General features: G+C 40.6%; 1 protein-coding gene across 1 annotated transcript in view; it reads right to left on the bottom strand.

Annotated features, from left to right (window-relative positions):
- Positions 1–27016, bottom strand: part of CDK5RAP2 (CDK5 regulatory subunit associated protein 2) — a 100721-nt gene that overhangs the window by 8778 nt on the left and 64927 nt on the right. The window contains exons 25-36 of the mRNA XM_065418586.1: positions 24858–25461; positions 21316–21548; positions 18673–18721; positions 17129–17316; positions 15806–15931; positions 11413–11529; positions 8718–8907; positions 8385–8506; positions 5161–5409; positions 3321–3455; positions 2964–3223; positions 375–521 (exon numbers count right to left, since the gene is read on the bottom strand). Of these exons, the coding sequence (XP_065274658.1) occupies positions 375–521; positions 2964–3223; positions 3321–3455; positions 5161–5409; positions 8385–8506; positions 8718–8907; positions 11413–11529; positions 15806–15931; positions 17129–17316; positions 18673–18721; positions 21316–21548; positions 24858–25461 (2420 nt within the window). The remainder of the gene's footprint in view (positions 1–374; positions 522–2963; positions 3224–3320; positions 3456–5160; positions 5410–8384; positions 8507–8717; positions 8908–11412; positions 11530–15805; positions 15932–17128; positions 17317–18672; positions 18722–21315; positions 21549–24857; positions 25462–27016) is intronic.

The raw sequence follows: 27016 nt of genomic DNA, 5'->3' as shown, positions 1-27016 counted from the left end.
TTTTTCCAGCTGAAAGTCCATTTGCCTGGCACCCAAGGATAACATGTAATTTGCATAAAAGAGAGCAGATGATAGCTCTTATCTTACTATGGATCTCCACCCTGGGGTGACTACAGTCCACAGCATGCAATGCTTCATTTGGATCTAAGTAGAGTTGGCTCAGATCATGAGGCTATCACACATTTGGTCTTAAAGTCTTCGTAGGCTACAGCTGCATAATAAAGGTGAATGTGGCCACAGACTGCAGCTTGCCCATACCTGGTTTATAACCTTCAAAATAACTTCATGATTCATATATGACCATCTTATGTAACTTTCAGAACAACCTCTGAATGGTTCATTGCTTTTGCCTTCACACTGAAACAACATTGTACCTGACTGCAGTGAGCAGTACTGTGGACAACTTTCATAGGAAGTGAAACTCTCCAGAGAAGTTTCAATAAACGTGCAGCCTCTTCTAAATTCTGCTGTACCGTGTGAATGTTTGCAGAAAAGATATTCAGTGATTCCTGGTCGGGAACCTGTACAGTAGGATTAGAAACATGATATATTTATCTTTAAAAGATTATGAAAATGTAGATTTTAATTAAAGGTATAAATCCCGTACTATGAATTTCATGTTTAAGATGAAGAACAAAGCTATTGTGTGCCAGGATAAACTAATTTAATAGTTGAGAGAGAGTGCTGAATTATACATTTTTCAAAAATGGGGAGGGGGGGGGATTTATCCTAATCAATAATAGTGATTAATAATGGGCTACATTTAGTGTATTTGCTATGATGTGGAAAATACTTGGCATCTCTTTTCCTTCCCGATTTGCATTTCATGGCATGCTATTTGAAAGTCAAATGACTCCAGATATCAATTTAAGCAATATAGATGTTTCTTCCTTAGCAGACCCTTTAAACTGTTCCATTTAATGCTAAAATAACTAACAGGGCACATATAAAATGTTTTCCTCTGCTGACAGATGAGAAAACCAAATTGACAAAAATGCATAGATGTGAAATAAAGGGAAGAGAGGAGGGAAAGAATGCATGGGGAGCAAATGAATTACCAAAGTGATGGCAAAGTGGGGGAAGTGGGAGAAAAGCATTTGTTCTGCCTTCCCACATCCAGCATGCCACGTGAATGCTTATTTAGCATTGTTATCTAACAACAAGCCTCCTGTCATGTAAAATATCCAATTTGCTAAGTAGTTTGAAACTTCAGAGATGTAAAGCTTGGTGGTAGACTGCAAATTGTGAAACTTATTGCTTTTATCTTTACACCAACAAAACAAGTTACAATCATGCTGGGAGATTACTTCTTCAGTCATTATTAGTATCTTAACTAGGTCATCTGAAAATGTGAGAAACTTCAGAGAGTTGTAAGTGTCATGCAGACATCGCTATAGTGTATAAGCACACATACAATGCCTGAAAAAATGTTCAGAATTGTTATGGGCTCTACATTCAATGTCTTTGCTAATATGAAACTGGTAAAGAGAAACACTGCAATTTTAACAGGATATAATTATTCCCCCGTTTTTTAAAGGCCAGCAGGGATTTTTCTACAACCTTAATGTAGGTAGTCTATTAACTGAATATAGTAACAGATATGAACAGTGTCCAAGATTCTACATAGTCAATCAAGCACCCTTTCTTCTTTTGAATAAAAGGGAAAGTGGTGAAAAACTTAATACAACATATTCCTCCTCCAATACATCAAACCAAGCATTTTGATTATTTAACGAAAAAGCATAATAGATTATTATATCTAGGAGTATGGCCCATACATGATGACTCCATATCAGTATGCTACAACTGGAAGCCTGATGAGTACACAGTACAGTGTGTCTTGAAAACTGAAACTTGACCAGTTGGGAAATTCCCAAGTTGTTGGAGTATCAGAGGGGTAGCCGTGTTAGTCTGGATCTGTAAAAAGCAACAAAGAGTCCTGTGGCACCTTAAAGACTAACAGATGTATTGGAGCATAAGCTTTCGTGGGTGAATACCCACTTCGTCAGTTGTGTGGGATTTTGACATCTACCTACCCTACATGCGTCTGACGAGGTGGGTATTTTTACAAGTAGTTAGACTAGCTGCTGATTTCCCACCTATACTCAATTGACACCAAAAAAAAAGGGGGGGGGGAGAAGGGGGGAAGATACCGTTTATTCAAAAATTGATTTCACTTAGTATGCGACAACGACCACTAATATGTATCAATCATAATTGCATGGTTATTTCATGGAGTCATTACAGGGCAGAGTTAAGGCACCCAATCAACTTTAATTTTGCATTTCTGTACTTTGACAGGTTTGGATTTCTTTTAAATTACCTTAAATCTGAATTACCTGAGTTTGTAATACTCTGTTTCGGAATAATTACAAAATCCCAATGGGGAACCTAAACACCTAAGGAGTCATGGCTGAGCCAGGAAACTGGGGCTTGAATTTCCACATTCAACTTTTTTTTGCTGTTGAAATTTTCAAAACTAAATGTTTCAATTATTTCAAAACAAAACATTCAGATTTTCCTCTCCCCAGGGATTTTGAAAATTCTACTTATTGTTCTGAAATTTCCTGCGGAATGGAAAGTCTGACTTTTGCACCTTAACTCCACTTTAACATGGTCTGTCTTCATGTTTTCATTATCTGATTTCTGATTATATTTCCAATTTAATAAATCCTAACTTCTATTTTGAAGCAGTAGTTTCACCTGTGAGAGACACAGGTTAAAACCCATTTAGAGTCACAGATAAAAATGAGATTGTTCACTCAGGACTAGGAGGAGATCACTTGTCCACGTCTCATTAAATCAGCATGCAGCTGACCGTCTGTGTTCAGAAGGGACCTAGGAGTAGTACATGTCAAGGCTGAGGTGCTTTGGCAGAGTTGTTCAGGGAAGCTCATTTATCTGATCTATACATTTTACAACACTAGGCAAATTCATTTCCCCCGTTCATTCTCAATGTGTACCTTTACTCCAGGTTCCAGGTTTTCCATCCCAGTCATCTCTCTAAGAGGAGCCTCCATTTCAGATACCAGCTTTTGCCCTTCTGAGATCTGCTTCCGTAGAGCATTATAATCCTCAATCAAGCCAAGGATATGGCGTCCATTTTTGTCTGCCCACATACGATGACCGGGAACAAGACGAGGAGTGCATGATGTGCCAGTGGATGAGCTGCTACTGCACCGCGAAGAGCTGTCTAAATCTTCTTTAGCTGCTAGTTGTGTCTCTAAAGTGGGGGGAAATAAGTTTAACTTAATTTTTAAAGCCTGATCCTTTCAAAACGTGAAAGTAATTTATACTGCACTCAATCTCAAAAGGCAAACCTGGGATACAGAACATTTGCTTGTTTATGGTGTTCTTGTCCTTGGGTGTACCTGCTTTTCCTAGTGATGTGCCATGTCCACGATTTTGTAATTCACATACATTACTGCTTGGAGCAGAGAATTTGTGGCCAACCTCTATACATCGAGAACAGAAAGAGAGTGCATCAGTAAGCAGGTAACATACTTTCAGTAGAAAGTTCTCAGTGGCCCTACTCCCCAAATCTGAGTATTTCAGCAGCAGGTGTCCCCGTAAAGCGGAGCTCTCCAGTACTCAGGGCATGCATATATTTATTTCTCTAGCACATACTCTCTGGGTACCTCTCAAAAATCTAATCACTGGAAATGCATCAGTAAAATATTCTCATCCAATCAACAATTACAAACTTCTCACTGAAGCTCCACAAAAAGTAAAGCGCTCTGCCCAGCCATCATAAGATCTTATTGCCATCATCTCCCTCCCCCCCGCCAAATGCCTATGAGAAAAGACAGCCACTGGAGCATGGCCAGAAGGCTAAGAAATCCAGGCCTTGGCACAGAGCCTTCAGAGACTGCCCTGTCTTCACTCAAATAACCCACATCTTGATCCTTCCCTCCCAACCCTCCAGTCTCGGCTATGGCAGAAAGTAATGGTGTCTCAGATAAGCAGGTCTCTAATCATTCAGGCTGATATTAGTCAAGACCAGCATCTAGGACTACACCTAGAAATTTATCTAGGACCAGTGCACTTGTTGGTGTTATGGGCTCCCTGCACGACCTACAGTATTGTTCAGCAAGTGAGCAGCAACATTTCGCACCCACTTAAGCTTCTGAGTGGCCCCAAGTGGGCAGGCCCATGTAGAAAATGTTACAGTAGTCTAGGTGCTGTCTGCACGCAGGGAAAACCCTGCACAGAATTAACATACTGGTTCTGCTGCATTCAGGGTCTTCCTCACCTGGGGGTGGAATAAAATCTGCCATTGTCTTTTCTCATAGGTGTTTGGGGAGGTTGCGGAGATGACGTCCAGTCCATAAGTCAATGAGAGGTTTGTAATTGTTGCTTGGATGAGAATCTGTGTAACTTATACAGAGTACAAGTAAGATTGGGCTAGATAGGCCCACATGGGTGCGTGTGTGTGTGTAGAGCCCTGCTGCTTCAGAAACTCTCCCAATCCCCCGCTGGCTGGTATGACCTGCTTTCTGTATGCAGCGGGGTGTTTAGGCAGGCTAGTGTGAGGAAAGTTCCTTTATTGGGTGACTTGTGCCCACAGGGCACTAGGGGAAACAGTCTGTGCTCTCCTAAGTGCAGGGTCCATGAGGGACATAGAGGAGCCAGGATCCTTGTGCCTTCTGTACCCTCTGTTTAAAACACTTCACTACATTGTCCCCTGAATTCTGATTTGTTACAATGCTATTACTGAATACCAGTGCAAATAAAGATAAAATACTCCTCAGGGTATAAAGGGGACAGCTGATTTATACAAAGACCAGCCAGTGCACTCACTGATCATTCTTGAGTAATGCACAACCACCTCTAGCAGATGCTATAGAGCTGTGCATTAAATAAAGAACCCCCAGGTAAGCAAAATTTATGGAAACTTAACCTAGTCATCCTTCCATTCCAGTGATCATCTGCAAACCTTTTTCTGAATGAAAAGGAACGGACAGTTAGAGGCTATCAGACAGTGTTCGTTTCACCTCTGCATGCACTAATAACTCTAAAAGGGAAGAGATTTGAAAAGCTGATGGACAGCTCCCAAATAACATAGCTGATGTCATATAAGGCTTTAGGAGAAAGAGGCATCTTTGAAGAACACGGCACAGGTTTCTATACAGTGTTATAAAAGCAAGTACTGCACAGTACCATTCATTCCTGTATAATGCTGTGAATCTCGTTTTAAAAGGTAGTTGACATTCACAGCTGACACTGAGGCCGCTTCTTCTCTTTTTTCTTTTGAAAGCTGCTCCTCCAATTTTTCATGCAAAGTCTTGTTTGTCTCTATGCTTCTTTCAAGCTGCACTCGCAAACTCTGTATTTCAGTCAATAGTTCATGTAAGTCAAGTGGATTATTTTGATCTTTTCGGAATTCTTCATGTCCAGGATCCAAGATGTCTTTAAAAGAAGCACTTAACATCGTTAACAATTAAAATAATGTTAGACATTATCAAAATGCTTAGCAAGTAAATTATAGCCAGCTTTATTCTCAATATTAAGAATTAACTACAAACAGTATTAAGATAGTGGTTTGACCAAAAAAAAAGGAAATTTTAATTGCTTCTACCCTCAAACGATTTAATAAGAGCTGAAAATTATTTTTCACTTTGTCCATAAAAGCTAATAAGTCGCAAGCCAAAAGCAAGATGATGTATAATAAGAGAGTAGAATGGAAAGGATTTATAAAATCTGAAGTGCATTAATGCACAGTTGGGGGGAAGAAAAAAAAGGAATGGGTAATCTTGGCATGAGGAGAAGGGATGGAGTACAATTGATAATTTTATTTCACACAAGGGATAAAGGGAATTGTGATCACCTGGCAACCAGAGGAACCAACCTGAAACTGACAAACTCTCAGGGCACTGTTCTTCCCTTTCATAGCACAGGCAAAGCACAAAAGGGGCTTCCTGACGTCCTGCATTTTAAGATCCAAAAAGGTTCTCCACCCATCAGGAAGGGGTTTGCAGCTGCATGAGGATGAAGTTTGCTGTGATCCTCTAATTACATGGATGTTGCAAGTTCTGCAGAGAAATTTAGTTCTATCCTTGAGTCAATCCCTCTAGATTTCTCCCTTTGTCTCTTTGCAACTGGGTTCTTCTGCTGCAGCTGGGCACTAAACCAAACTATAAAGGGGATTCAAGTTAACATAGCAAAGAACAGCATTAATTTCTGCAAGGATTTCCGTTGGATTTTGAAGGAAGCGTGCAATGAAAATTGGGGCTGTTCCATACCTCCACCAATGTGATGTTCATTCAGAAGGGTTTCTGCCCCCTTGCTCCTGGAAGGTGGAAGAAGCAGTCAGGTAGGTTTCATTCCCTTCCCCTACAGCTTTAATAAGCACAAGTGGGCAGGGATTCAATTTTACATACCATTCAAAGGATAGTACCTCCAGCAGCACACTGTCCCTGACACAATGTAGGAGATGTTCTCTTAATACTGACTCTGAGGGAAGAGCGCCGCTTGCTACTAAGGGTTTGTCTACACTGCCAACTGAACGACAAAAGTTTTGTCATTCACAGGTGCTTAAAAAAGCTCCCCCACCCCACCCCAAAAGACAAAAGTTTTGCACGGGAAGTGGCAGTGTAAATGGCTCGGTGTCAGCAGGAGCATTCGTCTGTCGACATTGCAAACCCCACTCGTAGGGGGTGGGAGTTTTTTGTCGGCAAAAGTGCCGACAAACAGCGTTTACCCTGCCTGACTTTTAGCCCACAGCCACATAGCTAAAGCCTGTGTAGTGTAGCGAAAGCCTAAACTACCAACAGGAGCTGACTGAGGAGATATCTGAGCCATTAGCGATTATCTTTGAGAAGTCATGGAAGACGGGAGAGATTCCAGAAGACTGGAAAAGGGCAAATATAGTGCCCATCTATAAAAAGGGAAATAAAGACAACCCAGGAAATTACAGTCCAATCATCTTAACTTCTGTATCCGGAAAGATAATGGAGCAAATAATTAAGCAATCAATTTGCAAACATCTAGAAGATAATAAGATAAGTAACAGTCAGCATGGATTTGTCAAAAACAAATTGTGTCAAACCAACCTGATAGCTTTCTTTGACAGGGAAACAAGCCTTGTGGATGGGGGGAAGCGGTAGACGTGGTATGTCTTGACTTTAGTAAAGCTTTTGATACTGTCTCGCATGATCGTCTCATAAATAAACTAGGGAAATGCAACCTAGATGGAGCTACTATAAGGTGGGTGCAAAACTGGTTGGAAAACGATTTCCAGAGAGTAGTTATCAGTGTTCACGGTTATGCTGGAAGGGCATAACCAGTGGGGTCCCGCAGGGATCAGTTCTGGGTCCGGTTCTGTTCAATATCTTCATCAATGATTTAGATAATGGCACAGAGAGTACACTTATAAAGTTTGTGGACGATACCAAGCTGGGAGGGGTTGCAAGTGCTTTGGAGGATAGGATTAAAATTCAAAATGATCTGGACAAACTGGAGAAATGGTCTGAAGTAAATAGGATGAAATTCAATAAGGACAAATGCAAAGTACTCCATTTAGGAAGGAACAATCAGTTGCACACATACAAAATGGGAAATGACTGCCTAGGAAGGAGTACTGCAGAAAGGGATCTGGGGGTCATGGTGGACCATAACTAAATGAAAGTCAACAGTGTAATGCTGTTGCAAAAAAAGCAAACATCATTCTGGGATGTAGTGTTGTAAGCAAGACATGAGAAGTAATTCTTCCGCTCTGCTCTGATTAGGCCTCAACTGGAGTATTGTGTCCAGTTCTGGGTGCCACATTTCAGGAAGGATGTGGACAAATTGGAGAGAGTCCAGAGAAAAATGATTAAAGGTCTAGAAAACATGACCTGCGAGGGAAGATTGAAAAAATTGGGTTTGTTTAGTCTGGAAAAGAGAAGACTGAGAGGGGACATGATAACAGTTTTCAAGTATGTAAAAGGTTGTTACAAGGAGGAGGAAGAAAAATTGGTTTTTCTTAACCTCTGAGGATAGGACAAGAAGCAATGGGCTTAAATTGCAGCAAGGGAGGTTTAGGTTGGACATTAGGAAAAACTTCTTAACTGTCAGGGTGGTTAAGCACTGGAATAAATTGCCCAGGGAGATTGTGGAATCTCCATCATTGGAGATTTTTAAGAGCAGGTTAGACAAACACCTGTCAGGAATGGTCTAGATAATTAGTCCTGCCACAAGTGCAGGGGACTGGACTAGAATACCTCTCGAGGTCCCTTCCAATTCTAGGATTCTGTGATCACTTTCTGTAGCAATAATGGAGATTTCAGTAAAACCAAGGAAATACCGAATCAGCCCAACTCCTGTCTTGTGTAATCTGACAAGATCACAGCCAGAGCTGGTGTGGCTGCCATAACAAAGCACAGACATGACAGTGCATTTTATACCTGTTCTCCTTCTCCTTGCTTCGTCCAACTTTTCATACACCTTTAGCTCAACTCGGAGTGACTGCAGTAATTTGTCATTCTCAGAAAGCTGATGTTGCTTTACATTCATTTCTGTCTGCAACCTGTTAAGTTCCAATGTACTCATAAGTCAAAGGTAAATTTTGCTCATTCATTCCTTTAAAATCTAAAATTCCCCACCCCTCTAATTTTCTCCCCACTCCTTGAGTGTAATTATGCAGCTCTCATTAATGTTAATGGCCACTGCTAAACACATGCATGACACGCAGTGTTCATTTGGAGGAGAAAATAGTCAAACAGAGACAGGATCAATACCTGTTTAATTCATTACGACTGCTGTAAATCTCGTGAGTCAAATGTCTATTTTCATCCTCCTTTTTGCCAATTTGTTTTTGCAACTTTTCATTTTCTTTCTTGAAGCATTCATAATCCTGGTGAAGATGTTCAATGATTGCATTCTTCTTAGAGAGAGATTCTCTTAACTTTTCATTTTCCTTTTGTTTATCTGCAATAAGAAAAAATACAAGTCGCTTGCAATTCCCACAATGTACCCAAACAACACTACTCCACGAATTCAACTTGTTAAGCACTGGCAGAGTAATAATGGAAATCAGATGCTCTTGTGAGTTTTATGATTTTAGTACTCCAGTTTTCTAATGCATTTTTCGTAGATCAATGTGCCTGAATGGAGTGTAGAGTTTAACCCCTAGAACACTCATGGCCCAATTTTATGAGAAGCTGAGCACTATCTTACACATGTCAAACACCCTCCACCTGACAAAATCAGCAGGAAAGGGGCTGCTCAGTTACTTGCAGGATTAGGCTCCAAGTGGGAGCATATTCATCTTGAGTGCTCTTACCGAGTAGTAAACTTGTCTTCTGTTGAAGGGGAGAAGGTATGAGTAAGGCCACTCCTACCTTTCTCGCTGTCCCACAATGAACCCTCCATCCCCTCCACTGAATGCTCTTTCCCAACACTATCAGCATGCATGCCATCAGTACCTTGCCAGTTCTCCCCTGCCTCTGACATGACCAGCCTCCCGAGCCATGTTGGCTCCTTAACTGAGAACTGTCAGTAGGGGCAGTTGGTCATGTTAGGAAGCCAGCGCTGGTAAGGAGAGAGGAAGTTCCCAGCCAGGGGTCAAGCAGGGAGAAATCATTCCACCTCCAAGCCATTAGAAATCTTCCCTCCTCAGCAGAGCAACCTAGCTGAAAGTCTATGAAAATGGAAGTTCCCAAGGGCTTTAAAATGCATGGGTCCCAATCCTCTTCCTCCAGGATTCAAATACCTTCCATTGACTTCATTGGAAGTTACATTCTGCAGAAGGACACTAGAACCTCTGGGTAGTAGCTAGGGTCCAAAGGGTTAATATCACTGGAATCTACTATTCTAGTTTTATATTAATATACTGGTACAATCCTAGATCCCATACCTTTGCACAGAGCTATAAGCCAACTATGAATATATAGAAGCAAAACAACAGGGTGAAATAAAATACTGGAATTTGAAATGGGGTCATGTGCAGCATGGTCTGTGGGGATTCAGCTACATGAGTCCCATTCATATTCACATGTATTGTGACTAAATCCTTTTGCTTTGCATTGAAAATAGAGTGCATTGATTCAGAAAAATCAGCAGGAGGCGCCCATAGGACTTCATCTAATATCACAGGAGGAGAGGTAAGGCTGAGACTGGACAGACACAAGAGACCAAAAAACTGCAGCAGGTGGTATTTATTCTCAAGATAAAAAGGGGAAGATGCCCACAAACCCTGGGGAAATTGACCCAGTACTAAAAATAAAAGGCAACAATGCCTTGCTGTCATGGTCGTTACTTAGGGCCTGTCTACACTTACAGCACTGCAGGGGTGCAGCTGCCCTGGTTCAGATGTGTCGCTGTAGCACTTAGTGAAGATGCTACCTATGCTGACGGGAGAGCTTCTCCCATCAACACAGCGCTATCTACACCAGAGTTCAGTCGGTATAACTACGTCACTCAGGGGTCTGGATTTTCCACACGCCTGAGCGACGTAGTTAAATCAACATAAAAGTTTGTAGTGTAGACCAGGGCTTAGACATAATTTTTACAAAACTTAAGCCCTGACTTTAGAAACATATTGTCAAACAAAGCAACACAGAAAAGCAACACTAGCTTATGCAGTGTGAAAGATAAACCTTGAATAAACTGCTAAAGACCAAGTGATTCTAGATCAGAAAACATGAACTGGGGGAGAGTTCATGTGCTTCTTTTATGCGAACGGTCCATACACCACTCTGCACACGCAGAAAGGCATCTGTCCCAAGGATTAGCTTTACATGCTTTAAAGAGTTTCTTGTTAAGGGGGCTGAATTAATTTTACTTTGTTGCTTAGAGCACATGTGGAGCTGAGGAGAGTTGAGAGCCAAGCTAAGAAGGTGCAAAGGGAAATTGATTATTCAAAAATAATGGAACTGAGGTAAAGTGCTTGCAGAGGGAAACTGACTAGAACTATCCAGTTTTCCCTCTGCATCAGGCTCTAGAACCTTAAGGGAAATTAGTTGATTTCCCTTTGCAGCCAGCTCTGCCTGAAAGGAGCTCCACTCAGAATGAAACTGAATAATTTTAGCCAATTTCCTTTGGCAAGATCTTTAAACACAGAGCTTGGGAAAGTGGGCAACACCAAACAGGGGTGGAAGGAGAGAAAATAGCACAAAGGAAAAAAGGAATGCACACACACATGCAAAAAAAAGAGGGAGAGAGGAAATGAAAGAGGACACAAAAAAGGATAATGCTATGGGCAGAGAGAGGAGCAGCACAATACTGGTAGAGCGCTGCTATTCCAACTCCTCCACCCCTATTATCCTGCGTTTGGATACAAAGGCTGGTCATGCAATTTCACGAGTGGGGAGAGCTGTGGAGGCAATTTAATGAAAGAAATGTAAATATTTTGTTGTTTTCTGATTGGAATAAAAATGCATGGTGCTTTCCAAATTGCAAGCCGCTTCTTTAAAGCAGAGTTTCATATTTTACCTCTAGATCCTTTTGCGAGCATTACATTCAGAACTTGATTTTGCTTCCTCAGGAAATGAATTTCAGAAGTCAGGGAATTATGTTGCTCTGAACCATGGATAAAAACGTTTGCAGAACCTATAAATATATCCATAAAAATGATTTATGAGTCATCTCTAGGTCAGTAAAGATTAAACTTTCCAGACAAGAACAATTTAAACAAAGCAGAAAAACATGTTATGAAAGATATTTATCCCCTATATATTTTGAAGGTTATCATTGCTGCAGACTGAAAGGCAATTCGGGTAAATTCTAAGTAAACCAAAGCTCCACAGCCTAAGTACCCTCAATCATTGTGCTAACGTTACCAAAATTGCTAAATTATCTCTGGAAGATTTGGTATGCAACCATCTTCGGGCAACGACCAAAAAATGTAGTGCAACAGATTGCAAGAAGTCCTGTGAGACCATCACACACTTTTAAATTGAAGTGTATTGTACTGAAGTTTCACATGTGATAAATTCCAGTACATCTCCTGTGTTCAAACTGTATTACATTTAGCCATACCACCTCGGCTGAGAGCCATTCAGCTTTCACAAGCTGACTGTGACTGTGTTAGTATTTGCATAGGAGACCTTCAAGGAAAACCTAGGGTGGTGCAGGGAAGTAGTGATATTGATTCTGTTGACGACATTTTGCTTCCAAGTTAATGCTGAATCATTGACCCAACATAGTGCTAAGTGTTGCTGTCCTTTGCCTATGATTAAAAACAGATTCTTCCTGGCCACTTGTAGTCACTAAAAATCCAATGGCATTTGTACAAGTAGAGGAGTTAACTTTGGTTTCCAGGACAAGCCTGAGGAATCATTCTACCTCCCTAAATGCTACGTGCAGTTTGAACTGGATACAACATTATTCATGTGCCCTACAATGATGTGCCATGTTCCACTCCCGGGGTGGCTACATTTCAATGATGAATGAAGCAATAGCCCTGTGTAAAACGTGTACATCTGTTTAGACTTGCAAAGCTCTTCAGGATCCATTGGGATTAATAGTGCTATTTAAAATATATTTTTATTGAATGGTTGACCCACACGCTACTGCTTTAGCAAAGATCAAGACAACTAAATGAGTGCCAACTGCTCAGTTGATAAATAGAGAAATAACCATGTGGCAAAGAAATAGCTGAATGCAGGCAATGGATGCCTTTCAGCTATAGCAATTCAATTTGATGTGCTGTACTTTCTCTGACTAACCTCATTTTACTGCAATCCCAATTGAAGCTCTTAGCCACTACCTAACTGGGATGTAGTGTGCCATGATACTCACTTCTTGTTGTTACTGAAAGATTCAAAGGCTCTAGGAGCCTGGCACTAACGGCATTTTACTATCTATGTGTTAGAATTAAGGTAGCTATGTGAACTCAAAAGATTTTTGCCTTTCAGATTTTAACGAAGCAATTCAACTTGAAGGGTCTGAACTTGATGATCTCATCTTGATCCCAATTTAATTTATTGCCCGTCACCCAGCTCTCATGTTAACTGACAAGTTACACTGAAAGGCTCTAGAATCTAACTATTAGTTCTGTTACCCAATAAAGGGGAAATGTAGCTCCAATGGTAATAAGGCCACGATCCTGCAATTAAACCCACTAGCAAAGAATTCTGCACCTGTGCAGAGCCCCACTAACTTCAGTGGGGCTCTGCACAGGTCAGGTGCCTGGGTCTAGCTAGCAGACAGGAGTGTAAGATCAGGGCCTATGATTGCAGTTACGCTGAGGAGTTTTGGTTAAGTCATGTATCACAACAGTGAACACAAAAAGGTTTGTAGACCTTATAGGTTTCCAAGGGAAGACTGACAGAGAGATGGGCACCATAGAAAACAGCAGCAAAGATAAATAAATATTCCCTCCCCCGCAGACAAAAAATACGCTGAGGTTGCAACTGAAGCATGACTGTACATATCAGTAAGTTGAGGATAAAAAGCCTTACTGTTATTACTATATTTAAAAATGCCAAAACAAGCATTAGAAACCTAGAAAATTCAGAATTAACCGTTAAACTTTTTAAAAGTCTAGCATTTGAAATGACGGAAATATTTTAGTCCTGATTTTAGTGAAAATTTCAGCTCAAGTCTGGTTAACTATGGAGTCATTCCACCACCTCCATGATTTATAAGGTGCTACAAACCCAGAGGCTTCCGAGTACTTAAGACAAAGTAAATATTACAAACAACATGGTAACATGGCAAAACATGGCATATGTATGTACATATATAAAATATTTATCAGACAGACTAAAGTAATTCTTGGTATTAGAGTTTAGTGAATAAACAACTTGATATAAAATAAATGATGATAGGCAGCCTGTTAAATTCAAGTATATGTTATAACTTGTTTGTTTTTTTTAAGGAAAACAAAATAAAGATATTAAATAAAAACATGTTTAAAACCATCTGTTTTAAAAAATATATATCCCCAAGGCCTAAAACTAGTTCATGTTCAGCCACAAGTTTGTTTTTATAGCCAAATTCAAAATTAAAACACAAAACAGTGTAAAAATCTTGAGCAAAGTGGCAATCATTATTATCTGAAGAGAGAACACACATCTCTATACCCAAAACACATCTTAAAAGCAATAGGAAATGCTAAGAGAATAATGTAGCAAAAGAGGGGCTTGTTGTAATAAATAGCTACTTTTCCCATTCCTCTCCAAATTTTCCCTCTATGCATTGGTAAATCTACTAAAGTAGCAAGAAGACAGATGGAAGGCATAAGACAGACAGTTTATAAAGAAAATATACTTTCACTGAATGAATGGATGCCCTTTCCAGAATCTTTATGAAGCTGTAAAACAGTTGGAACTGTTTCAGTGTGGTTATTTCATGAGAACAATATGGCTTTCCGGCAGCATAAATACTTCATGAATGAAATGGGTGCCTTTTATACACCTTTCCATCAGTGTAAATTATTCTTGAAAGCAAACTGCCATTTGTAGGTAGTATCCATTTAAATAACAACAGAAATGGATTCTGGAGATGATGTAAACATAATGAATCTAATACTAATATTAGTGAAACTGAATATGAGGAAAGCATGCATGTACTTGTTGCCTGCTTCTGATAGAAGTAATATTGCAGATTAATATATTGGTCTGGGGGAAAGTGTGAGGAAGGAGAATGAAAACAAAGCTATGTGTAGAAAAATATGCATTGTACCATATACTTACTATAAAAGCCTGCTTGATTAAAGACTGGCTAATTCCTTGTGAAAAAAACATTAAAAACAGTCTGGTTTTCAAAGGTGCTGAGCACCCAAAGCACCTGTTGACTTACATATTTTCATACACTGACATTAGAGAGATCTGAATAAAAAGTGACTTTTTAAAAATTCCATCAGTTTCTGCTGAGTATTCCTCAGTTAAAGTCATAATGCTGTTTTGTTAGGAAAGAACTTCTCACTGCAAGCAATTCTAACGACAAGCTGCAGATAGTGGACCACATTTTCCAGTCCACGAAGGCCAGTTTGTGCTGCTACGCAGCACACAATGGCCTTAAAACATCCAGAGACTTCTGTGAAGAATGCCCCCCCATCATGTAGGGGAATATCCACTGACACAGAGCTAATAGTGGTAGTGCAGCCACATCCTATGCTAACCACTCCCAGCAGCCCTAGTATAAAAGGGAGGAGAGGGAGAAAGATGAGCTCTACGACACTCAAACCTCAGCTAGAGTAAGAGACCCTTATGCCATCAGTGGCAGCAACCAGTGTTAGGGCAGGACTCCTCTTTCTCTAATTTACACCAGAGCTGGGCAGCCCTAAAATTAGGTAGCTGCAAGTAGCTCCCTGCAGCAGCTGCCCCTGTCTGTGCTTAGATACAGTGACTCCAAAATGAAGAATATAAGGAGAAGACATGTGAAGTCACATCAGCAATAAAAAATAGAAGACAAATCCAGAAAATCTAGGTTGTTACGTGACAACAGCGCTGTCTAAAAGGGCTTTTCAATTCCCAGGATGAAATTCACCCAAGGTCTAGAGAGCTAGCACAAAACCTTCCACAGCATTTAAACCCTGATTTGGGAGTGTGTGTGACGCTGTCGGTGGAATAGCCATATGGGACGCTTGTACATTATAGAAGGGATCTCTGCATCAGGATTGGATACTTCATGCAATGGAGGAAGTCAAAGACAAGGGTCATGGGATCCACATTTATGCAAATAAACAAGCAGTGTGGTGGGGCTGCAGCTGCTAATTCAGTTCACTATGGAGTAGTGCCAATGGGGTGGTTGAATTGCACCCATATTGTACCCTAGCTTTGGGTTTTACCCCTCAACCCACCCACATTCCTCCAGCAGAGTTCAATCGCTCGGACGTTAAGCAAAAGTGTATTTCACTCATGATGAAATAAGGTCTTACCTTGATTTAGTTCCATATCTGTTACTTGTCGTTCAAGCTGAAGCCTCAATCTCTCATTAGTTTTAATGGAGTCTTCTAAACGTTGTCTCAGAGATCGAATTTCTTGAAGATGCTCCATTAATAACTCTAAATAAATCAAGAGTTCTCTTTTCATTTTGAGTAAATGATATTATTTTACAATGGGTACAGTACATACAGCAGTGTGTGAGATGTGGTAAAAGAGCTAGAAAATCTTTTACAAAAACAGCAAGAGAGGCTAAATGAATGGCACTCACAGTGGGCCTTTTCAATAACTTACATGGGTCTTACTGAATTCTGTATTTTGTGATTTAGATGTAAACATTCCTTTCATGAACTCTTTATTCTGTGTTCTCAAATAATCATAGACGCTAGTTTTAATCTCTTCTAAACATCTATTTAAAAACAGTATGTGATTACACAATTTTCTAGTTAAACTGTTCTATTTATTTGGTAATGAATCTAAAGTTTACAATACCACTTCATTTCTAGACTTAGTATACCAACTGTATATGATTTCCCATACAACAACAGGATGATCACTAGAGTAACTCACGTATAAAATAAGTCTTTGACGTACACTATGTATAATAAACTCCATGCCTTAACAAATAAGTCTATTCTACCTAGTTTCAGGACAGTACCTTTTCCTTTTTGCTTTGCCATTCGACAATTCCTCTTCCTCTGCTGTACGTTTCAGCAATAGTCAGGAACTTATTGTTCTAATTGTGACTCTTGTTTGTCAGTTTATCCATGTCATCTACTGCTGGTTTATTTAAAAAAAATTTCCCTAAACATCGCACACTGTTTCAGCTGTTAAACTTTCATCTCTGTCTACAGCAAACTACTTTGACCATCGGTTGCAGTTACTGAAACTATCCAGGTCAAACATGACACCAGTTATTAATTATGCAGCACTTACAATTCTCAAGGAAACACAAGACTGGGTTTTATAAAATTAGAAAATCTGTCTTGTTTTCTTTTTTTTAATTTAATAATCTCTTGACAATGTCTGTTTTCCCTCATGACTTGTCTATTTAAGGACCATCTAGAGTACTGTACAAGATGACAGTCCAAAACAACAAAGGCACGAAATATCATAGCTAATTTTGTTTCAAAGAGAAGATAGCTTCCATCGTTGTCATCTTGGTACGCATGATTACTGAAATTACAATGATTATGCAAGATACTGGAAAGATGAAACAGATATACATTCCACATTATTTCTTAATTAGTTCCCTTATGAATTTTTTATTATCTAATTTTCCCCAATATATAGTAAATCTTCAGTGGGAAAAAAATTACCTGGGGGAAACTTGCTTGGCACAAGTGCCAGTTTGTCATGTTCTTCCTCCACTAGGTCTTGTTTAGGTTCAGGTGAACCAATAGATGACTTTTCTGACATTTCAAAGTCAGACAAGCTATGAAAAGCAGATGGTATAGGTGTCTCATCCTTAAGCTGCTGGTACATTGTGGTGGTCTTCTCATTATCCCTTGTGTGTCAAGCAAAATATTTGTAAATGTACAATGATAATTATTGCTTTAGAAGCACAATGACTAGAGAGAGATTGGTGTCAAATTCACAGGATACATGTATAGTAGCAGATTTTTAAAGATATATAGTGACATACCTCCACATATTAGAGATAAGAATCTAGCATGAAATCCAGGCCCTACTGAAGTCAATGGGAGTTTTGTCACTAGTGGACTTCAAGAGAGCCAGGATCTCACCCTTAAAGTTCATTTTCCGCAGCTGATCTATTTTAAGTGCCTTTTGTGGCAAGGGGACTTGCAGCTACCTTAAAAACGCAGCTGAGGATTGCTCCAGCACAAGATAATCCTGGGCTGGCATAAAACCAATTTAGGTAACTTCACAGCATCTGCTCTCCACACCTCTAATGTAAGGGTGCTTTGAGAATGAAGTCGAAGAGCAATGCATTTGGGTAATAAGAACATAAGAACGGCCATACTGAGTCAGACCAATGGTCTATCTAACCCAGTATCCTGTCTTCTGACAGTGGCGGGCACCAGAAGCTTCAGAGAAAATGAACAGAAGTGGGCAATTAATTGAATGATCCATCCCCAGTCGTCCACTCCCAGCTTCTAGTAGTCAAAGGTTTAGGGCAGGGGTCGGCAACCTTTGGCATGCAGCCCATCAGGGTAATCCGCTGGCGGGCCGCAAGACATTTTGTTTACGTTGACCGTCCAAAGGCACGGCCTCCCGCAGCTCCCAGTGACTACAGCTCCAGTTCCTGGCCAATGGAAGCTGCGGGAAGCAGCGACCAGCACGTCCCTGTGACCCGTACTGCATGGGGTTGCATCCCGGACCATCTTGCCTAATAGCCACTGATGGGCCTATCCTCCATGAACTTATCTAATTCTTTTTTGAACAGTTATACTTTTAGGCTTCACAACGTCCCAAGGCAACAAGTACCATAGCTAGTCCCTACAGTTCAGTCCCAGGGTGAGGGGAAGCAGAAAGGTAGCTTAAAGACACCTTTGCCAACCCTCTTCTCTCGGTTGTGCTGAGCATCCAGCCTAAATATTTATGCTTATATGCCCTAGTATGTTATCCTAATTTTATTTATGCTAGTAAAAGTAACAGAGTCTTAGTAACCTGACACCTCACTTTAGTGGCTCTCCTGTTAAACCTTTGCTGAAAAGCGGGGAGAGACAGCTTGTTTTCTATGAATATTTTATTAACAAAATGGATATTAATGGAACATGTGATGTATAAGCAACAGCCATCTCAAAGAGCAATAGAGTTGAAGTTGGGCTATAAAACATACAGGCTCTTTATCATTTAAATACACAACAAGTTTAATGCCAGTCTTCAATGGTACTCTTACCTTTGTGCTAATTCATAAAGTTTGGCAACTTCTGCATCCAATGATTCTCCTGCACAATAAAAATATTTTTTTTAAAAGGAAGAAAAGTGCACTCAAAATAATACTGGTTATCTAATCTTTTTCTCTGCATTAACGTATTTGAATAACTTAAGTGCTAATTGAACAGTGACCTGAGAAGCGCAAATAGATACCAGCCTATGTAAAAAACACACACTTGGTAACAGTGCTAAGTCTCCATGTTATTAAGCACAACTGGCAGTCCTGGCTCAAGAAAGGCGCAGAACTTGATTTTCAGAGGTCTGGACTGAAGGTCAGGATTGAAATGCACAGGCAGAAGGCTATTTATGCTACTGCTTTACAGTCAATTCTTAGTAAGCCAAATGTTCTGTATAATCCTATAGACCAGCAGTTCTCAGACTGTGGGTCGGGACCCCAAAGTGGGTCGGGACCCCATTTTAATCGGGTTGCCAGGGCTGGCTTAGACTTGCTGGGGCTTGGGGCTGAAGCCTGAGCCCCACCATCCCGGGCCGAAGCCTGAGGGATTCAGCCCTCAGGTTACAGGCCCCCTGGCTGGGGCTGAAGCCTTTGGGCTTCAGCTTTGACCCCTTCCCCGCCCAGGGCAGTGGGGCTCGGGCTTTGGCTCAGGCTCCCCCACCCGGGGCAGCGGGAATCAGGTGGACTCAGGCTTCAGTCCCCCCTTCCTGGGGTCGTATAGTAATTTGTGTTGTCAGAAGGGGATTGCGGTGCAATGAAGTTTGAGAACCCCTGCTCTAGACGTTTTATTTTAATGTGTGGTTCAGTGCAGTGCCATTGTGTTAGATATATCGAACTGTCTCAGTTGTCAGTGACTTTCATAGTATATAGGAAACCATCTGTTGGTTGGGGTGGGGGTTTAAAACATGTTAATGTTTATGCACTACAAAATCTTCTGATTCGTAATGCAAGTATCCACTGAAATTACTGAATTCACTCAATCTTTTATTAGTTTGGTATGACACACTAGTTATAGCATCTTTTTCACATATACAGCCTCTTTAGTATGAGTAATCACAGCGACAACATGCTGCGGGTCTTTTTAAAGAAGGACAAGATAGGGACCACTGTTTGATTGCCCACTGAATGCTTCAGAAGAAAGTCTTCTACAGGCAATTACAAGAAAATGCTGGGGTCAGTGTCCCCATTTTAAAAGACTACCTCAAGTGTTTGCTTGAAGATAACTTTGCAGCTGACACCTGCAAAAATGCTGTTAGTTGACTGAGATATGCTGGGAAAGTCCATCCTTGAGGAGCTAGGAAAAAGCTTTCTTGGTGGACTTTGCTCATCGTAGTATTCCTTTTTCTTTTTGCCATCACTTTGTCACTCAAACTTCCTCAGTAACAAAGAATGAAGATTATGATAATAGCTATGGCACTCTGTTCCTTTGGATGACAAATATCAATTCCAATGACTATTTTAGGGAACAGTATTGCATTTTAAATAGCCATGATTTAAGGTGTACATCTGTCTTTCCTTCACCATGCTGTTGCCATGCTTATGTCCCCAGGGACCCTTCTACAACAAGATTCTGGATCTCAACACACCTTCTGATTAAAACAGCTTACAAACATAAGGAACAATACACAAATGACCGACAGCTTTGGAGAGTCCTACTGCTTGGATGTTCCAGGCACCTGCTCTCCAGCCTAATGCCTTACTGCAGCCTGGGTGCATGGGGACTGAGACTGGACAGAGAGATCTCAGGGCACCCAAGAAACATCTCCCCGAAAAAGACAGAAATTTTTCAGGTGCATAAACACTCAGTCTTCAGAGTATAATCCAACCTTCTAACTGATGACGGTTAGGGAGGGACTTCCTCTACCATCAGGTCATTCCACAATTGTCCTCTACAGAATTTCTTGCACCTTCTCAAAGCATCTGGTACTGGCCACAGTCAGAGACTAGATGGCCCATAGGTATGGCAATTCCTGTATTGCAATGGAAAAGCTCTACCGTATGTAATGCATTTTCCACATTTATAAATGACAATCTGCATTAAAAGCACAAATCATTGTTTATGATTTAATACATGTATAGCATTAAACAAAAAAGGCACATTTTTCAATGATATTCTAAAACCTCTGAACTTTTTATGGGCCCAATCCAACTCCCATTGAAGTCAACGGGAAGACTCCTATGAATACTTCAATGTGAGCTGATCAGAGACATAGGCATGATTCAAAAGTATATAAAGCCTGGGTCCTATATTAAAAAATCCTGGAGTCCATTTGTTGTTGAACGTGTCATTGGTTTTGCTGTACCCTGTGGCTTTAGTCCAAGTAGTTTTGGTTGCTTGGTGTGTTTGTCTTGTGACACAGGAACAACTTGAGATGCAAGGACCCAATTGCAATGACAACTACAAAGTTAAAAATCAAACATTGCATGAGCACTAGAATTAAATCTGCCATGCAGTGGCAGGGACAGCAGCTGTCTGCCTGCCATTCTGACTGAAAGAACTGTAGAGGGAAGGTCCCACTGTGAGTGACATGAGGACAAACATAAGAACAATACATAGAAGTTGATTTCCAAGGCAAAAATATTATTCTTCAGATTTTAATAAAATATTTATGTACCATAGACAACAGGCTGGGAAATATAGCTACATACCATATAGAAACTTCTTTTCCAGCTTCTCAAAAAGTTGCACACTTTGATTCAGCTGTTCACGGAAGCCCTCAGCAACATAATAATCAACATCGCTGGCTTGAAGCAGCTCCTCAAAAGCTTTAATAAGGCTGGTCAGATGTTGATGATAGGTGACACAGATGCTGTGGATCTCTTTAATTTGCTGGCGTTGAAAGGAGAGCTCTCGAGCTTGGGAATGAACTAATGAATCATATCTGTGAAAATGAAATTATCTCTGAAAAGAATGTTTTGACCATAACTAACATTTAAAAAAAACTAAAATGAATTACAATTCTATTTCTAGACTAGAATGTTACATTATGTAAATCCAATTTCTCTAAAAATGCCCTACGGCAACAGTGACAAAGATGTCTTGCCCTTACTACTAGGCTTTGTAATCATGCCAACAACTTACAGGTTATCATGCATTATGTAACTGCTTAATTTATAAGATAAGCAGGAATTGAAATGATGAATTCGCTTGTAGGCCACCCAAATAACCAGTATTAACCTGATTCTTAGAATCTGACAAACAGGCGAGTCAGATGGCACCTGAAGGAGCTATAATGAAATGAGTAAAGAGGCTAAAAATATACATCTCTACAATGGTTGTCTGTGAAGGACCAAGAGAGTCAGATGTGGTCCACCTTCCTCTGAAACATCACATACTGTCGTCTGCCAGAGGCAGGATTCTGGACTTTGCGGACTAATGGTTTCATCCAGTATGACAAATTCTAGGTTACTGTCTCCTGTGTTTATTACTACAGATGTGATCATGACAACCAACTTACTGCCTAAATTCTTGTACTTCAATAGGTAGGATATAAATTTCAACTCAAAATAACTGAGTTTATACTGCACTTGTGGATATAGATGTCCACTTTATATTGCAATTGTCCCTATCACTGATATGCTTCTTTCTACAGAACTATGTACCTTGGGGGAGGAAGGGACTGAAAAAGGAAAAAAAACGAACAAAATATGGGGCATAAACAAAAACTATGACAACGTGGGTTGCTAGAACATTTTTATTTCTGCTTGTATAGGGAGAGGATGTATAACTCATGTGTGGCTCGGTCACTTGTGAGTCATGCAGTCATACCAAATCCATGGCAATAAAAACTTTATAGCAGCCCATCCCATCCCATCCCTTAGATTACATAGTTAGATCTATGGGTACGTCTATACTTACCTCTGGGTTCAGCGGTAAGCAATCGATCTTCTGGGATCAATTTATCGCGTCTTATCTAGAAGCGATAAATCGATCCCGGAAGTGCTCGCCGTCGACACCGGTACTCCTGCTCCGCGAGAGGAGTATGCGGAGTCGACGGGAGAGCCTGCCTGCCGCGTGTGGACCCACGGTAAGTACCTTGTAGTTCGAACTAAGATACTTCGACTTCAGCTACGTTATTCACGTAGCTGAAGTTGCGTATCTTAGTTCGAACTGGGGGGTTAGTGTGGACCAGCCCTTAGTATGTCATATGTGTGAAGTGTATTTTCTAGGATGCAAGTTCATATATTTTATGGAGCAGGTGTGTATTTTTCTAAGCTAACATTAAAGTGCCACATCAAGGGTTTGCAAGCATCATCAATCATGAATTATGGAGAAACCTAAAGGGTTGAAGACATTTCTGTGCTCCGCCTGCTGCCATCAGGTATTCCTTAGGGGAAAGAGTGTTTTGTTGCCAAACCACAGGATTGGGTATAAGGAGATCCAGATTCTAGGATGGAGAGTGTCAGTCTGTTTTGTGAATAAACTACTTAACTTTCTTTGCCTCAGTTTCTACATATGTAAAATGATGATACTTCCAAGCCTTACAGGGAGGATTCACTGGTTTTTGAATTTCTATTCTAAGGCTTCATTCATTAATTTCAATGTATAGTGCTTTCAGATACTTGAATGGAAGGCACTACTGTACACAAGTGCAACATAGAAGGTTCCCAGGAATTTGGCAGCCAACTGCCCATAGAAGTGTTTCAGACTAATTCAGATTTGATTCAGAATTTCCTTACTCTTGCCACAAAAATTAGAATGTGAGTGCTGCAAAATTCCGGGAGCATTGATTGTGGCTTATACTCATAGACTTTTAAGGTCAGAAGGGACCACCGTGATCATCTAGTCTAACCTCCTGCACACTGCAGGCCACAGAATTTCATGCACCCCCTCCTCTAATAGACCCATAACCTCTGGCTGAGTTACTGAAGTCCTCAAATCATAAGAACATAAGAAAATAAGATCGACCATACTGGGTCAGACCAAAGGTCCATCTAGCCCAGTATCCTGTCTTCCAACAGTGGCCAATGCCAGGCGCCCCAGAAGGAATGAACAGAATAAAATAGGTAATCATCAAGTGATCCATCCCATTGCCCATTCCCAGCTTCTGGCAGACACAGGCTAGGGACACCATCCCTGCCCATCCTGGCTAATAGCCATTGATGGACCTATCCTCCATTAATTTATCTAGTTCTTTTTTGAACCCTGTTATAGTCTTGGCCTTCACAACATCCTCTGGCAAAGAGTTCCACAGGTTGACTGTGCGTTGTGTGAAAAAATACTTCCTTTTGTTTGTTTTAAACCTGCTGCCTACTAATTTCATTTGGGGACCCCTAGTTCTTGTGTTATGAGGAGGAGTAAATAACACATCCTTATTTACTTTCTCCACACCAGTCATCATATCCCCCATTAGTCGTTTCTTTTCCAAGCTGAAAAGTCCCAGTCTTATCAATTGCTCCTCACATGAAAGCCGTTCCATACCCCTAATCATTTTTGTTGCCCTTTTCTGAACCTTTTCCAATATATATTTTTTGAGATGGGGCGACCACATCTGCACACATGATTTAAAGACTTTAAGTTACAGAGAATCCACCATTTACTCTAGTTTAGACCAGCAAGCAACTAGTGCCCCATGCTGCAGAGGAAGAAGAAAAAACCCCAGGGTCTCTGTCAATCTGACTTAAGTCATCACCTCCCACAGAGAAACCTGCAAAAGGGAGAACCTCACTCGAGAAATCAAATAGGAGACAGCATCCTGCAGGGAAGATTTGTATAGGCCTCTGGAGAAAGAAGGGCATGTGGCATAAAAACCATCATGTGAGGATGATATGGATGTATTAGATAGGGTGACCAGACGTCCCGATAAAATCGGGACCGTCCCGATATTTACGTGTTTGTCCCGATATTTCGCTCTGCCGGCATTTTTTTTTTTTTTTTGCTCCGCCGGCAGCACTCGGCTTTTTTTTGTTTTCTCCGCCAGCCGACCACCCCCCGTGTCCCGATATTTTCTTCCTCTCATCTGGTCACCCTAGTATTAGAAGCAGTTCTTTAATAGTAGAAATAATTTTTGTTCTTATAAGGCAACTTCTAAGTAAAAATCTCTGTCACTTTACATTAATGTTAACGAATTTTAGCCTTCACCACACTGCACTGTGGAGGTATGTAAATATGAATATCCCTGGAATTACCTCCTACAGTACTGGTGCTTGCACTTACTCATAGGGGCTGAAAATGTGTTAGCATTACTCACTTGGATGGTGATGTTTCTCTAAGTTTGTTTTGCAGACGATATACTTCATCGAGAAGGTGCATATTTGCAATTTGCTCTCTTTCAAGTTCAGCCTCATTTTCTAATAATAGCTGCTTAAGATTTTGTGATGTTTGTTCATCGGGTGTTTCTGCAGACTGTGAATTCAGGTTTTCAATGTGGATTTCATAATCCACTTGCTGATGTACCGTAGAAAATGTTTTGGTCTCTTGTCCATCAGTATCTTGCATTTGTATAACATGTCTTTCCATGGGCAATTCAGCATCATTCAAAACTATATTAAAAATATCACTGGACAAAAAAGGATTAGTAGGCTGCAAATGAAATATGAACATTTTGTACTTTTCAAGCTCAGACTTCATATCCTTAATTCTTTGTCTCAATTCTTCTAGGTCGTCTATGACTTCATAGTCATCAAATGCATCCGTACTTGCTACACTCAGTTTGAGAGAAAGCAGACTCTTGGAACCTGAATATGTTGTAGCTGAGTCAATGTCCTGGTTATCCATGGAATAAAACTCTTTATTTAGCTCTTTCAATGAATGTAGAATATTCATGTTGCTAATGTTATGAGGAGTTTCTGTTTCTGAAAATAAAAGGATTGTATGTGAGCATTAATATTTATTTGACATTTGGCTCATAACAGCACTTGAACAAATCTCTTCACTTCCACAACAAGGGAATAAAATAAACTGCACTTAGTTTGTATCTTTGACCTCATTATCTGTGCCCACTAATCCATCTTACATTTCTAACATTCCAAACCTCTCATCAGCTTCCAAATACCAATTTCCAATACATAAAACCAGCTTTCTCCCCAGGTAGGGATTTAAAATTACACTTGTTATATTCCGTTCTAGACAAGTGACTATTGCTAAGTCCAATATCTTTCAGCACACCAAGGTGAGTCCCTCAAACACAAGGCATTATAACACTGATTTACAAACAGCCCAAAATACTTAAAATTAATTTTTAAGAAGTTTTTTAATTTTCTCTCCAGCTCCAATATCCATACGCAGCCAAGTGGAGTTTAAAGTCGGAGGATTTTAAAAGATTACTAAAAAATCGTAAGTTGGAAAAAGAAGTTCTAATAAGTTCTTTTTAAAATGTGGCCTAAATAAAATCCATAATACTACGCAGTGTTAAAGATTTTATTGGTACTCATTTGGGATGCCCTAAACAATTCACATTTAGCTAAGCCACTCATGGGTAATGCCATCACCAGAGATTCATGCCAGTACAAATTTTATACTTCTATACATCATATATTCTACATTTATTGGGGTAGGGAGAGTACATATAAGTAGCTAGGGGACTGGAGTTTTCCCATTACCAGGAAACAGAGTCCTACTATCAAGCTAGCTCTGCAAAAGATCACCAATATTTTGAGATTGTTTACCTCCCTCTTTCTGGAGCATCCTGAAGCAAGACTAGGGCCCCTTACATGTATATTTCTGGACAAGCATAACATACTGGTAAAGCCAAATTGTTCTAGAAGCAGGGCACCCAAAGCATAAATCCTATGATCTCAGTGGCAAACTGTCAAATGGAAATGAAGAAAAACCTAAGCCTGGAAATTGCTGATAAAATAATGAAGGATTCTGAAGGACTGGTGACAGATCAGTTCTGTTGACAGATCAGTTCTGTTTTCCTTAGATAGTGTGTATCTGGCCCTTTGGCTGTACAAGCCAACTACAGACAACGTACTGTGAAGACCCTATAGTCAGGGGCGGCTCCCGGCACCAGCACACCAAGTGCGTGCCTGGGGCGGCAAGCCGCGGTGGCGGCCTGCCAGTCGCTGTGAGGGCGGCAGTCAGGCGGCTTTCGGCGGCATGCCTGCGGGAGGTCCGCCAGTCCTGCGGCAGGTACGCCAAAGGCGCGGGACCGGCGGATCTCCCGCAGGCGTGCCGCCGAAAGCCGCCTGACTGCCGTGCTTGGGGCGACAAAATACATAGAGCTGCCCCTGCCTATAGTAATTCCATTTAGTGTGAGGGAGCCTGTCAACTGTTTGTACTGTCTTAAGGCTATCATAGAGTTTGTCTACTTTCTTGAGGTGAGAACAAGGAGGTTCAAAAGCCTCCTCCACAGGGACTGGAAATAGGCAATACTGACAGGAGGAACAGCACTGTAAAATCCCCTCG

This window comes from Emys orbicularis, chromosome 18 (assembly GCF_028017835.1).
Source record: "Emys orbicularis isolate rEmyOrb1 chromosome 18, rEmyOrb1.hap1, whole genome shotgun sequence".
Lineage (NCBI taxonomy): Eukaryota > Metazoa > Chordata > Testudines > Emydidae > Emys > Emys orbicularis.
The sequence above is the reverse complement of the archived record's forward strand: the minus strand, read 5'-3'. Positions and strand labels throughout refer to the sequence as shown.